Here is a 15,215-nt window from a genome sequence, read left to right on the forward strand (position 1 = left end):
ATATATATTATATGTGGTATATCATATGAGAATTTATTATAACATATATTGTGCAAATTATTCTTATAGCACATTAGTTTAAATAATAAGTAAAATTATTTAAAATTTATTCAACCTATTTATACGTGATATTAAGTTTTAAAGCTATTTTGAATACACTATTGATTTTAGCTTATATCAAATCAATAATTTACTCATTTATTTATCATTCGACTGCTATGTATATGCAAAAAAAATAGTTTATAGTTGATTAAATATTGTGTGCCAAAAAAAGACAATTAAATATAAACTTGAACATTTGTTTTCTTATTGTAAATGTATACCTTGATCGATGATTAAAATAGATGGCTCTGATTACTTTCAAAATAATCAAAATTAAGTTTACATTTGAATTAACTTATTCCTATTGAAACTTACTTTTAAAACAAAACTAACTTCAACATAATACGAGCAATAAACTTGATTTAGGTATTTATTTACTATAAAACCAGAATATCATGTTCGTAGATGTTATAATAATAGTTAAACGTTAATTATACTAATACAGTCCCTTAGAATAGGGTTTGAAGTTTTGTATTCGACAAATCATATTTTGCTTAGGAAACAAAGATTAGGGCATTAATTATGAGTAGTATACATTACACTAACGTAACCTGAATCAGAACTTCGTTAAGAAATTTTGTAAATCGAATTGCACAATAGATGATACGTAGTCTTAGATCCGATTAAAAAATTACAATATTAACTATAGCTAAGAAACATATATTCTGAAGCATATATCTACAGGTACATATCTTGTGGAGCTCTGTATGCGTATTATACACATAAGAGAAATATGATGAGCATGCCGTAGAACTCCATTAGTTATCTATTTGTTTATTAGGGATATGTTATTATTTTTATTAGAAAACAAGACAGCGTGAGGTGGAGAACATGCATGCAAGATCAAATTGAAGTCATATATATTTACGTAACAAGTTTACTTTGAACCCCATGCAAGTCCCATGCACTCAAACCCTTCTATATAAACCCCTCCAAGTTCATCATCCTGCAGTCATAATCAAATTAGCCATTACACAAACTACAAAGTCTCTCAACCATGGCAGTTCCAAAAGCTCACTACTCTCTAGCCATCCTTGTCATTCTCTTTGTCGTTTCAAATTGCCAAAATGCCTGCAATCCAGAATGCAAGGCTAAAGAACCCTTCAACTGCGATAATTCTCTTACCTTCAACCGAACTGGATTTCCAAAGAACTGGATTTCCAAAGAACTTCACTTTCGGTGCAGCTACTTCCGCGTACCAGGTATAAATTTATATATCTTCCTCATGACCGTTCTTGGGCATACTGTTTTCTTATTTTTGTAGATAAAAGAATATTTTCAAAAAGAAAAATAATTTCCAATACAATCGCTTTTTATTTGTTCAACCAGATTGAGGGTGCTGCACATAGAGCCCTTAATGGATGGGACTACTACACTCATAGATATCCAGGTTATAAACCAATTAATTACCCTATTGATCAACATTCATTTGGACATATGGGAGAGTGTATATATAAATATTAGAAAGACTGGACATGCTCACATTTTTCTGTTTGTTATGGTACAGAAAGGGTTCCAGATCGCAGCTCCGGAGACGTTGCTTGTGATTCGTATGATCTTTACAAGGTGAGAGGCTATATATCTGTGTATACATATAGGAGACAGTTGTTCCAATTTGGAAATATTATTTAACTCTGGAAAAATTCATATATAATTTGAACAGGAGGATGTCAAATTACTGAAAAGATTGAAAGTTCAAGCATACCGACTCTCCATAGCCTGGTCAAGGGTCTTACCAAGTAAATACAGAAACACAAACATACGTCGCTTTTTCAGTCATGAAATTATATAATTGGCAAAATTAAGAGTTTTACGTTCTATATATATTTGACTCGTGAAATTTGTGATTATAAATTTTAGAGGGAAGACTGACTGGAGGAGTGGACGAGAACGGGATAGCATACTACAACAATCTCATTAACGAGTTAAAAGCTAATGGTAAATTGAAAATATAAATACTACTCAATCATTTGATTATATCTGTGGTATATATGGACGTTTAACTAACTTTCGTACGTGATTACAGGCATAGAGCCATTTGTGACTATATTTCATTGGGATGTTCCCCAAACTCTAGAAGACGAGTACGGAGGCTTCTTAAGCCCGCGTATAGTGTAAGTGCAATAACTAGTTTTTCTTCTTCCAAACTTGTCTTTCTTTCACTTAATTAGGTTCTATATATATGTACATTGCATGATCAGATCTATCTATAATTTAATATGTATGATACACGAACAGAGAGGACTTCAAGAACTATGCGGAGCTTCTATTCCAAAGATTCGGAGACAGAGTCAAGTTTTGGATCACTCTAAACCAGCCTTACTCTCTCTCATCCAAAGGTTATGGAGATGGATCATATCCACCGGGAAGGTGCACTGGCTGTGAATTTGGAGGTGATTCTGGAACCGAACCTTATATAGTCACGCATCACCAACTTCTAGCCCATGCAGAAGCTGTATCTTTATACCGAAAAAGATATCAGGTTCATCTAAAATAAATCTATTATGAATCTCTTTTTATTTTCCTTGATTAGTTCAATTTTTTTTGTGTGGTATATTCTTATTCTATAATCTTAAAAATATTATGCAGAAATTTCAAGGTGGTAAGATAGGAACGACCTTGATCGGGAGATGGTTTGCCCCGCTAAACGAAACTAGCGATCTCGACCAGGCTGCTGCAAGACGAGCATTCCAATTCTTCGTTGGATGGTACGTATATATATTCTCAATGAATTGACTCTCAAGACGCACACATATGTAGCAACTTAAAGCCTCTGTCACGATCATATAGAGTTTTAAAAATATTGCATCACTAAGTTACAAATTCTTCTTGCATATATGAAGGTTCTTGGATCCATTGGTGTATGGAGAATATCCAACGATAATGAGAGAACTCGTTGGAGACAGATTGCCAAAATTCACACCGCAAGAATCAGATTTAGTTAAGGGATCACTTGATTTTCTAGGGCTGAACTATTATGTTACACAATATGCAAGCGACGCATCTCCTCCTCCTCAGACACACCCTAGCGTCTTAACCGATCCACGAGTTACTCTTGGATGTATGTGAAACCTTTTTCGTATTTAGTTTTATACATATGTTTCGGTTCATAGATCAATCATTATTCTCTTATTGTGTTTCAGATTATCGCAATGGAGTACCTATCGGTGTTGAGGCTAGTATCGTTTTTAATTCGGAATAACATGTTTATATATATGTACCTACTTTAAGAGATTGCCACATTTATATAGTAACTAATGAGTCTCTCCTTTTTTGCTTTTTTCTTCTCCAGTCTCCAAGCTTTGTCTACTATCCTCCAGGGTTTCGTCAGATTCTAAATCATATCAAAGACAACTACCAAAACCCACTTACCTACATCACCGAAAACGGTATCTACATACATACCAATATAAACATGCTTAACCATGAGAATCCTACGTACGTGTTCTTATTATATAATCTTTGTGTTAAAATTTCAGGAGTTGCTGATTATGGAAACTTAACGGTAGCAAATGCTCTTGCTGATAACGGACGAATTCAAAATCATTGCAGCCATCATATCTTTCATGTCTCAAATGCTCCATCGAGTGAGTTACAATTATTCCTACTTTATCATATATATACATACTACATATATCTTGATACGTTAACATTATTTAAATATATTACAGGGATGGTTGCAACGTAGCAGGTTATTTTGCTTGGTCATTGATGGACAATTATGAATTTGGAAATGGTTACACTCTCCGGTTTGGTATGAATTGGGTCAATTTCACTAATCCTGCTGATCGAAGAGAAAAAGATTCTGGGAAATGGTATTCTAGGTTCGTCGCAAAATAAGGGGAATTGATAGACAAAAATCAAGCCCATATGTATCCAACCTTTAATCCACTAAGTACTGGATTATAAAAGCTTATGTGCTGTGTGTTGTTAATACTGTTGTAATAATTGGACCTTAACTCTTGGCCAAATCATAAATAAATAAAAACATTTATATGACGTGCTTTGTACTTATAGCTTGTACTTTGTTTTTTTTTTTTTGAAACACAACTTAATTAATACCATAAAAGAGTTAGGTGCTGGCCATTAAGGTACCTTCTACAAGGCCTTGCTTTGCTAGAGCATCTGCATCAGCATTCAAGTCTCTAGGAATCCAACCAAAGGCGATTACATCAAAGTAAACCGAAGAAACGAAGATATCGGCCACAATGCCATAAATTTCTAGAGGGACCTCCCCTCCATTGAGGGCTTTGACGAGTTGCAGCGAATCCGCCTCACATACCAGTCGCTTGTGTCCCAAGATTCGAGCCTCTTGAATTGCTTGTCTCATTGCCATAGCTTCTGCTGTAAGAGCTGATCCCACCGAGCTACCTGTAGAAAAACTAGCAACAACAACATCTTGTCTTTTGATAGTCCATCCAAATCCCGCTTGTTGAGATGAAGCTCTCCAAGCAGCGTCTGCTCTCAACACCGAACAGTTCGGAGGGGATGGTTCTCTAAGGTACTTCTTTTGTTGCGGCGTAGCTTTCTTTTCTTGGGCATCTGTCCATTCCTTCGCCATTTTCAGAGCTCTGCTAATGGTTTCCTCCTCTGTTATGTGCTTGTCCGAAAAACAGAGACTGTTTCTTGAGATCCAAAGTTGCCACATGATCCATGGAGCCAGCGGTCCCGCTGCAAGTCCTGTAGGGGGGAGACACATCTTTCCACATAAGGTCAGCCAAACCTCCGACAAATCTAGAGTTCCGCTCAAATCCACTTCCGGTGACACAGGTAAGGCTTCCCACACCTTTCTTGCGTACGGACAGTGAATGAAGAGATGATTTATAGATTCAGGAGAGTTACAGCGCCTGCAACGAGTTTCAACATCTATGTTCCTGATTGCCAATAGTTCCCCAACAGGTATGGCGTTTTGGAATACTTTCCATAAGAAGAGCTTGATTTTGGGCGAGATATTCAGCTTCCAAACGCTCTTGAACCAGTCTATGCCCTTGATGTTAGGAGTTTTCAAGGCTCCTAAGACAAATGTTGTAGTATAAAAGATTGTCGAACCAGTTCTGAGGGATATCAAAGCACTGAGAATGCAAGTACTCACTTAATCTAAGTGCAACCAATGATTTAGATGGGTTTTAAACTATGACTAAAACTAGAAAGCAATAACAGAATGATACTTTCTTGACTAAAGGAAAAGAGAACTCATGGGCATAGGGATTAGATCTTGGGTGATCAAGTATCGAACTAAGGATGGCAAATGATCAATCAAACTATCAACCTTAAGCCTAGACACAATTCTAAGCAAGCTCTATGTCTAGATGAATGCTCATTTGCTAACATATCTCAAACATCAAATGTCTTTGGTTGAATAATATGAAAGCAATCATTACTAACAAGTCTATTAGCTATCTTAGCATCTTTAACAACAAATGTCTTTGGCAAAGTATACTAAAAGCCTAGGAGAGTTGTCTCGGGCATTTCATCGAACACCTTTCGGGTGAGAAATGCCTAAGGATCAACAACTGAGTGGCCAACTCAGAAGATGCATTATGATTACTCTACTAGCAAGGAAATATGAATGATCTACACTAAAACATCCTAGCTCTAACCTAATCACCCTTAATCTCCCTAACCCATGAATTCCAAAGGTGATTACTCACTAATCTCCATGATTCCTCTTAAACCCATATTGGATTTCAGATTAATCATGTAGAGAAATAGATAAGAAATCAACAATAACACAAGAACATAACAATCAAAATCCAAGAGATGAACTTCTCAAGAGAGTTCTTGTGTATTTCTCAATAGATCAAAAGATAAAAGATAATCTGCCTCTGGTGGCTACAAAAGATGTTTAAAACATAGGTTTTTCCAAGTGCAAAACGTCCAAAATAAATTGCAAAAAGGTCCTTAAGAAATCATGATTTTCGGCAGCAAAATAACGCGGAGCGACTTGCAGGTGTCGCTCCGGGAAGTCGCTCCAGGGCCGATTTTTGGTGTCTCCGGGCGAGAGGTCGCGAGCGACTTTGGTGTGTCGCTCCAACGGGTCGCTCTGGATCGGGAGCGACCTTGGTAGGTCGCTCTGAGAGGTCGCTCCAGGGTCAAATATGTGTGTCTCCGGATGTGAAAACGCGAACGACTTCGTGCAGTCGCTCTGGATGAGTCGCTCCGGGATGTGGTGCACAGCGACCTCATGTAGTCGCTCCGAGAAGTCGCTCCAGGCAGTGCTCGTCCAAAGACCACTCTAATCACCTCCTTTGAGCTCCAAATGCACCCAAATGTCTCCAGAAACTCCATGTGGTACTCAAATACCTGATAGAGACATATGTATGCAAAATACAACCTAAACATGTCTAAATCCTAATCTATATGATGAAAATGCTCATGGATGAATGGATAAAACAATGTAAATATGCAAGATATCAACTCCCCCAAACTTGTTCTTTTACTTGTCCACAAGTGAACTTTCTAGAACTCATAGGGAGAGAGGTTGAAGGAGAGAGCACATAGCCAAAAGAAACACAACTAGCACACTCTCTTATTATACTCTAGCTTCTCTAGGCCTATCTTAACTCTTTTTGTTCTTACACTCATCATCAAGCATCCACACATTCAAATCAACCAACTCTCACATTCATTAAGCACAAAACATCAGGTGAATACTTGCAAATGGTCAGTTGGTCCAAGTCATTTGGTTGGGTAAGGGAAGGCTTTTATTCAAGTGATTCAAGAGGTTCAAAACATATGATCTTTAAGGTGGTTTACTCTCAAAACAAGTAGCCTTGACATTGCACATAATATATCTAAGAAAGGGACCAACTCATGCATACAATGCTCAATCTCCTTTGTTCTACCCTTTTCCCAAACATACAATTACACAATCATTCCCAAATGTCAAACCCAACTCACATCTCTCACCAAAAGATCCTAAGAACTTTAACTCCTTTTCTTTGAAATCTACAAGGGATTTTTCACAACCTCAAAACATTTCTTAGCTCCTAACAACTTTGCTAGCCCCTTTTTTTTTTTTTCTTTTTTTTTTCTTTTCTCTTTTTTTTTTTTTTTTCTTTTTTTTTCTTTTTTTTTTTTAGGCTGGGGGCCAAGATTTTTCAAAACTTGAGCTAGAGGCTTCTATACTGGTCCCAATAAAACAATTCACTTAAGCACAAAGAGTCTATTCTTTTCCTTTTTCATTTCTCCCAAATCATAATCACAACACTCACCCCCACCTATAGCTAGACAATAGAGTTTCCAATCTAGCAAGAATGAAGATCAAGCATTGTCGTTCCCGATACTCTCAACATTATGCACATGTAAGACTTTCCGAAAAAGGCCTCACTCATCAAACAATGAAAGCTTAAAAGGAGGAAAAGGTTTTGGGAGTGGTCTACCACTAGAGTTTGTCAAAAAAGATTTGTATAAAAGATGTGACAACTCAAGTGTGTATAGCCATGACTCAGTACACAAGGGACCATGAGCAAGAAGCATTAAGTTCGTTCAGTTCAAATAAGGTTGTAGTTGGCTTCAAAGACTGAGTTTCAGCAATCAACAAGTTTCAGGAAGAGTTTTCAAGGCTCGAAACATACAAGTCTTTTTGAGAGGTGCAAAAGCTAGTCAAGTGCAACGTAGTGTTCTTTACAAGGCATTCAAAATCATTGCTCCCAATGCAAGTGAATGCAACCTATATGCTCTAGACTCTCCTAAAAATGCAAATGATGCAAACTAAATGATTGATTTTTTTTTTATCTATGCAAATAGGTATGCCATGCATGACTCAATGAAACAACATCAAAGCAAACATGATCAAATACTTGGTACCTCCCCCAAACTTGAGTTACACAGTCTCTGTGTCGTCAAGTAGAGAGAGATACCGAAAAGAAGACTAATATGCAAAAATGAAATGGTATATACAAGGGAGTGTGGTGGGTTACCTTCTATAGGGAATGAGTAGAGGGAGATGCTCCCTCCTCGTCGTCCTCAGGTGGTAACTCTTCAAGGTGCTCATCAGCAGGAGTGCCCATCTCTTCAATGTAGAAGGCTTGCCCGAACACAGTTGGTTTCCTCATTTTCCCCTTGATGTCAAAGTGGAGGATGTTCTCTTTACCCAAATGGAGATCAATCGTGCCCTCCTTCACATTAACAATAGCTCCTGCTGTAGCTAAGAATGGCCTTCCTAGAATCAATGGATCTTGAGCCTCCTCACCCATCTCAAGCACCACAAAATCTGTAGGTATCTCATACCTTCCAATCTTCACAGGGAGGTCCTCTAAGATGCCCACAGGGTACTTCACTGAACGATCAGCTAACACCAGAGAGAGTCTACACTTCTTGTACTGAGTGAATCCAAGCTTCTTTGCAACAGACAAAGGCATCAAGCTGACACTAGCTCCCAAATCGCAGAGACTTTTCTCAAATACCATAGGTCCAAGAGCACAAGGTAGTGTGAAGCTTCCTGGATCCTCTAACTTCTCGGGAACATCAAGCCTCTGGATGATGGCACTGCACTCATGGGTAAGAATCATCATGCCTTCCATCTCCTTCTTCTTTGCAGCTACAGTATCTTTCAAGAACTTGCTGTATTGAGGAATCAACATGAAAGCATCGATGATGGGCATTGCAACCTGAGCTTCACTCATTTGCTTCTCAAACAGAGCCTTGTACTTCTCTAGCAGCTGCTTCTTGAATCTACCAGGGAATGGAAGTTTGGGTTCATAGGGAGGAGGAACAAAAGAACTTTCACTTGCTGGAGTAACAACCTCACCATCTTTTACTGTCTTCTTCTCTTCCCCAACCTTTCCTTTACCTTTGGCTTCCACTATCTTCTCCAAGATCTCGTCATTGATCTTCTCATCAACAATCACCACTTCATCATCTATGTTGATGGCAACCCCCTCACCTAGTTTCTCAGCATCCTTGGTGAGGGTTCTAGGAGGTAACTGCTTACCACTCCTAAGGGTGATAGCTTTGGCCTCCTTGGGATTTGGGTCAGATTTTCCAGGTAGAGATCCTTGCTGGCGATTCTGGTGAGTGTTCATGGAAGCAAACTGATTCTCTAAATTCTTGACTGTAGAAGCAAGGTGTGAGAATTTGTTGTTGAGCTCATTGTAGCTCCCATCAATCTTGGAATGAAGGTTCTTCAACTCATAACCAACGTGCTTCTCACTTCTAGTCTGAGACTCCAAGATTTGTTTCAGTAAGGTATCAGTGCTGCTCTCTTGAGGAGCAGAGGAAACAGACAAGGGGTTTTGCTGAGGCTGATAGCTGCTTTGCTGGTTGTTTCTAGGCGGATAACCACTCTGTTGGTTGTTGGGATAAGATTTCTGTTGGTAGTTGTTGTACTGAAAATTGGGCTCCTTTTTGTACCAGCTACCATTGTTGTTGATGAAACACAACTCCTCTTGACCTTCCAAACCCTCAACCTCATTGACAGCAAGTGGATCTTCCTGCTTGGAGTTACCAACAAACTTCAGCTGCTCTTGGGTTGCTTTTTCAGCAATGAGTAGGTCGATCTTGTCTTCCAAAGCTTTGATCTCTTTCCTCGTCTGCTTATCATCTGTTCTACTGCCTCTGTCGTGGTCTCCACTGTAGACTGCATCACTCTTTACCATGTTGTCAACCAGCTCTTCTGCATCCTCCTCAGTTCTCCCCAAGAAGAACCCATTGCTAGCTGTATCCAGTCTGGCTCTGTACTTAGGAAGAGCACCACGGTAGAATGTGCTCAGTAAGCTCTCCTTAGAAAAGCCATGGTGTGGGCATTGAGCTTGGTAGCCCTTGAATCTCTCCCAGGCTTCACTGAAGCCTTCCAAGTTCTTCTGTTGAAAGCTGGAAATCTCGTTTCTCAGCTTAGCAGTTCTTGAAGTAGAGAAGAACTTCTCCAAGAATGCTTTCTTGCAGTCATCCCAAGTAGTGATGGAGTCACTGGGTAGAGACTTCTCCCACTGACGTGCCTTATCCCCCAAAGAGAAAGGGAATAGCTTGAGCTTTAAGGCATCTTCGGACACACCATTGGTTTTTGACAACCCACAGTAGCTGTCGAACCTGTCCAAGTGATCAAATGGATCCTCTAGAGCCAAGCCATGATACTTGTTGTTCTCGATCACGTTGAGGAGTCCTGATTTGATCTCAAAGTTGTTGGCTGCCACAGCGGGTGCTCGGATTCCCAATCTATGACCATGAATGTTGGGGCGGTCGTAAGTGCCAATGGGTCGAGCTGCTCGCTGTTGGTTTTGAGGTATGTCTCCCATATCAGCACTCAATCTCTGCAAGTGAGTCTGTTGCTCTTCTTCTCTTCTATTTCTAGCACACTCTCTCTCTAAAGCTCTGATGTCTACAGCTATTGGAACTAGGTTTGATGGACCCCTGCTCCTCAAGTTCATACACCTGTAGATTAAAGGGAGGTGAAGAAAGAGAATCAGTAACAAAAGAAAATAAAAATGACTTAGTCTCAAGCAAGTGACTAAATCTCAATGTTCAAATCTACTCAGAATTTGGCAACGGCGCCAATTTGATGTTAGGAGTTTTCAAGGCTCCTAAGACAAATGTTGTAGTATAAAAGATTGTCGAACCAGTTCTGAGGGATATCAAAGCACTGAGAATGCAAGTACTCACTTAATCTAAGTGCAACCAATGATTTAGATGGGTTTTAAACTATGACTAAAACTAGAAAGCAATAACAGAATGATACTTTCTTGACTAAAGGAAAAGAGAACTCATGGGCATAGGGATTAGACCTTGGGTGATCAAGTATCGAACTAAGGATGGCAAATGATCAATCAAACTATCAACCTTAAGCCTAGACACAATTCTAAGCAAGCTCTATGTCTAGATGAATGCTCATTTGCTAACATATCTCAAACATCAAATGTCTTTGGTTGAATAATATGAAAGCAATCATTACTAACAAGTCTATTAGCTATCTTAGCATCTTTAACAACAAATGTCTTTGGCAAAGTATACTAAAAGCCTAGGAGAGTTGTCTCGGGCATTTCATCGAACACCTTTCGGGTGAGAAATGCCTAAGGATCAACAACTGAGTGGCCAACTCAGAAGATGCATTATGATTACTCTACTAGCAAGGAAATATGAATGATCTACACTAAAACATCCTAGCTCTAACCTAATCACCCTTAATCTCCCTAACCCATGAATTCCAAAGGTGATTACTCACTAATCTCCATGATTCCTCTTAAACCCATATTGGATTTCAGATTAATCATGTAGAGAAATAGATAAGAAATCAACAATAACACAAGAACATAACAATCAAAATCCAAGAGATGAACTTCTCAAGAGAGTTCTTGTGTATTTCTCAATAGATCAAAAGATAAAAGATAATCTGCCTCTGGTGGCTACAAAAGATGTTTAAAACATAGGTTTTTCCAAGTGCAAAACGTCCAAAATAAATTGCAAAAAGGTCCTTAAGAAATCATGATTTTCGGCAGCAAAATAACGCGGAGCGACTTGCAGGTGTCGCTCCGGGAAGTCGCTCCAGGGCCGATTTTTGGTGTCTCCGGGCGAGAGGTCGCGAGCGACTTTGGTGTGTCGCTCCAACGGGTCGCTCTGGATCGGGAGCGACCTTGGTAGGTCGCTCTGAGAGGTCGCTCCAGGGTCAAATATGTGTGTCTCCGGATGTGAAAACGCGAGCGACTTCGTGCAGTCGCTCTGGATGAGTCGCTCCGGGATGTGGTGCACAGCGACCTCATGTAGTCGCTCCGAGAAGTCGCTCCAGGCAGTGCTCGTCCAAAGACCACTCTAATCACCTCCTTTGAGCTCCAAATGCACCCAAATATCTCCAGAAACTCCATGTGGTACTCAAATACCTGATAGAGACATATGTATGCAAAATGCAACCTAAACATGTCTAAATCCTAATCTATATGATGAAAATGCTCATGGATGAATGGATAAAACAATGTAAATATGCAAGATATCAGCCCTGCTGTTCAATCACAATAATATTCTCTCTCTCCCGAAGCTTCAGGGCAGCTTTGTAGCCTGATTTGTTTGTATATTCTCCTGTTGCAGTTCCCAACCAGGCTCTCTTGTCCGGTGCTCCCGACAGGCTTGGTTTGATAGCCTTGATTTTCTCCTTTAGGTGAGGGAGCATATTTTGTAGCTTTTCCTCGTCCCACTCGTTAGAACCTTGTAGGAACAGATCCGAAACTGTTAAGTTCATATCTGCTTCTCGAGCTGGCCCCATTGGTCCTTCCTTTTCCGTCAAGCTCAGCCACGGGGAGTACCAAATCTTAATGGAGGTTCCATCACCTACTACCCAGCCCATATTCTCTGCCAGTAGATCCTTTCCGATCAAAATCCCCTGCCATCCATAGGAGGCCGATGCTTTCTTTGTACATTCCATAAAGCCTTCCTTAGAGCAGTATTTCCCAAGTAAAACTCGAGATAAGAGAGAGTCGGGGTTAGTTAGAATTCTCCAACTTAATTTTCCCAGGAACGCATCATTGAAGGCTTGAAAATCTCTGAATCCCAGGCCTCCAATATCCTTTGGTTTAGACATTTTCTCCCATGAGGTCCAAGCTATCTTTTTCTTTCCGGTGCTATCGTCCCACCAAAATCTCGTCACTTCGGATTGGATTCTTTTACACAGTGAGACAGGAAGCTTAAAGGCTGTCATGGCATAGGACGGAATGGGAGATAGGACACTTTGCAGCATTGTCATTTTCCCGGCAGTAGACAGGAATCTATTGGACCAGCTGCTCCCTTTTTGACGAATTTTGTCAACAATGGAGGTAAAGAGATCCCTCTTTTTCCTTCCAAAGTGTTCCGGCAAGCCCAAATACTTTCCCACCCCGCCTTCCTTTTGAATCTGTAGCTCATCTTTGACCTTTTTCCTTAGATCTGCTGGCGCTCGTCTTGAGAAAGTGATGGACGATTTTTCGGTGTTTATGGACTGTCCGGAAGCTGCCTCATACTGTTTGAGAATACGGTTCAGTGTCTGGATGCTTTCCTTGTTGGCTCTTAGGAAGAACATAGTATCGTCGGCAAAGAGTAAGTGGTTGACTCGAGGGCATGCTGTCGTCACCCGAATCCCTTTCAGGGATCCATCTTCGCTTGCTCTGTTACACAGTCCCGAGAGGACTTCACTACACAAAATAAAAATGTATGGTGAAAGAGGGTCTCCTTGACGGATGCCTCTGCTCGGTGAGACCCTTCCTCTAGGCGAGCCGTTAATGAGGAAGGAGTATGTAACAGTGGATACACATTGTATAATCCAAGAAACCAGTTGTCGGTCAAATCCTAGGCGCAGTAACACCAACTCGATAAAATCCCACTCCAACCGGTCATAAGCTTTGCTCATATCGGTTTTAACCGCCATAGAGACTCTCTTTTCCGCTTTCGAGGTTTTTAGAAAATGGAGGACCTCGTGTGTTATCAACACATTATCCACTATGGCTCTTCCCGGTACAAATGCCGATTGGTTTTTGGAGATGATGGATGAGAGAATGGGCTGTAGCCGCTTGGTAAGAAGCTTCGCAATGATCTTGTAGTATACATTGCAGAGGGCAATAGGCCGGTAATCAGCTACCTTCTGAGGATTGGGAATTTTCGGGATCAGCCTGATGTTAGTTTCGTTGATCCTCGGTGGTAAAACCCCTGTGTCGAAAAAGCCTTGGATTTCAATGACAATGTCCGGGCCTATTGTGCTCCAATTGGAGTGGAAAAAGCTAGCAGAAAATCCATCCGGGCCTGGTGCTTTATCAGCATGAATTGCTAGCACAGCCTCGTGTATCTCCGTTGGTGTTGGTCTGGCAGTGAGCTTCTCATTGTCTTCGTCTGAGACCATTCGCTGGATAGCTTGGTTGACTGTCTGCTCTCTGTCACCTTCCACCGATGTGAACAGGGAGGTATAATAACGCATTATGACCTGGGCTATCTGTTCCTCTTTATAGACCATTAGACCATCCTCATCCTCAAGGATGGAGAATGAATTTGCTCTCTTCCGATTCTTCGAAACTGCATGGAAAAAACCTGTATTGCGGTCTCCCAATTTTAGCCACAGGAGCCTACTCCTTTGTCTCCAATACTCCTCTTCGGACTTATAAGCTTCCATAATTTCGCCATTAATTTTCTTTATCCGTTCTGCATCGTTCACTGGGCTTGAGAGTATTGAATCTAGCTCCTGTCGCTTATCTTCTATGAGGAGTCGACTGTTTCTATATTGGTTTTTGCTCCAAGCTGCAATCGCCGTTCTGGCTTGGGCAATTCTTTCTCTGATCGGGCATCCTTCTGCTTCCTTCCACACCTCCTCCACCAGCTTTTTAACCTCAAGGTTGTCCCTTAACTGTCTATCGTATCTGAACATGCCTCTCCTCTTTTTCAGAGTTGTTTCGAAAACTGAGACCAAAGGTCTGTGATCAGAGCCTTCCAATGGGAGATATTGGCTTCTGGCTGATGGGAAGTACTCTGCCCAGGAGTTTGTGGCTGCTGCTCTGTCCAGTCTGCATTTCACAAGGAAATCTCCTCTGACTCCTCGCCAAGATAGCATGTCGCCTGAATGTGGCAGAACAAATAGATCTCCTTCTGAGTAGAATGATCTTAAGTCAAGAAACGTGCCCTCAGCTCGATCCGGACCTCCATCTTTCTCTGAGTTACTGAGAATATCATTGAAATCGCCAGTTATAAACCATGGGGAGTCGCGAGCATTCATGAGAGAGACCATTTGTTCCCAAAATAACTTTCTTTCTTTTTTATCATTGTTTCCATACACAAAAGCTGCAAAGAATGATTTTCCCTCCACCTCAATGGGGGAATCAATAAAATTCGCATTTGATGAGAGAATGTGTAGCTTCACGGTTGCTTTCCAGAATAGCGCAAGGCCTCCCGAGCCGTGTCCTGTAGGAGGAACCAGGTGTCTGTTTTCATACCCCAAAGTCTCTGTCTTGCTGAGCACGAAAGGGTCGGGATTTTTGGTTTCAGATAAGAACAGAATGTCCGGAGAGATGGAGCGATTCATGTCCTTTAAACGAAGAACTGTCTGGGGATTCCCTAACCCCTGACAGTTCCAACTTGTTATCTTTAAGGACCGAGATCGGATGGGATTCGAAAATCCATCCTCTTCTTCACCGTCGCTGGGATCATTTGACAAATGGGTCTGTTTTCCGAAC

General features: G+C 40.6%; 2 protein-coding genes and 1 non-coding gene across 3 annotated transcripts; 2 read left to right on the plus strand and 1 right to left on the minus strand.

The window, feature by feature from the left end:
• The first annotated feature begins 848 nt into the window (after positions 1-848).
• Positions 849-4,073, plus strand: LOC106359486 (myrosinase 4). Its single transcript, XM_013799175.3, is given in 15 exon segments — positions 849-1,234; positions 1,236-1,304; positions 1,432-1,492; positions 1,610-1,668; positions 1,766-1,841; positions 1,963-2,040; positions 2,129-2,216; positions 2,341-2,584; positions 2,692-2,810; positions 2,946-3,163; positions 3,246-3,277; positions 3,395-3,491; positions 3,582-3,658; positions 3,661-3,689; positions 3,774-4,073. Coding segments are annotated over 15 exon segments (1,551 nt in total). The 5' UTR covers positions 849-1,099; the 3' UTR covers positions 3,943-4,073.
• Positions 4,074-4,174: 101 nt separating this feature from the next.
• Positions 4,175-4,801, minus strand: LOC111200148. The gene has a single exon (XM_022690839.2). The coding sequence runs from the start codon at positions 4,799-4,801 to the stop codon at positions 4,175-4,177; it is 627 nt and encodes a 208-aa protein (XP_022546560.2).
• A 5,030-nt stretch (positions 4,802-9,831) lies between these two features.
• Positions 9,832-9,938, plus strand: LOC125577524. Its single transcript, XR_007315932.1, has one exon. It is a non-coding gene; the product is annotated as a small nucleolar RNA R71 (small nucleolar RNA).
• Positions 9,939-15,215: the final 5,277 nt, after the last annotated feature.

The sequence above is a fragment of the Brassica napus genome, chromosome A8, assembly GCF_020379485.1.
Source record: "Brassica napus cultivar Da-Ae chromosome A8, Da-Ae, whole genome shotgun sequence".
Taxonomy (NCBI): domain Eukaryota; kingdom Viridiplantae; phylum Streptophyta; class Magnoliopsida; order Brassicales; family Brassicaceae; genus Brassica; species Brassica napus.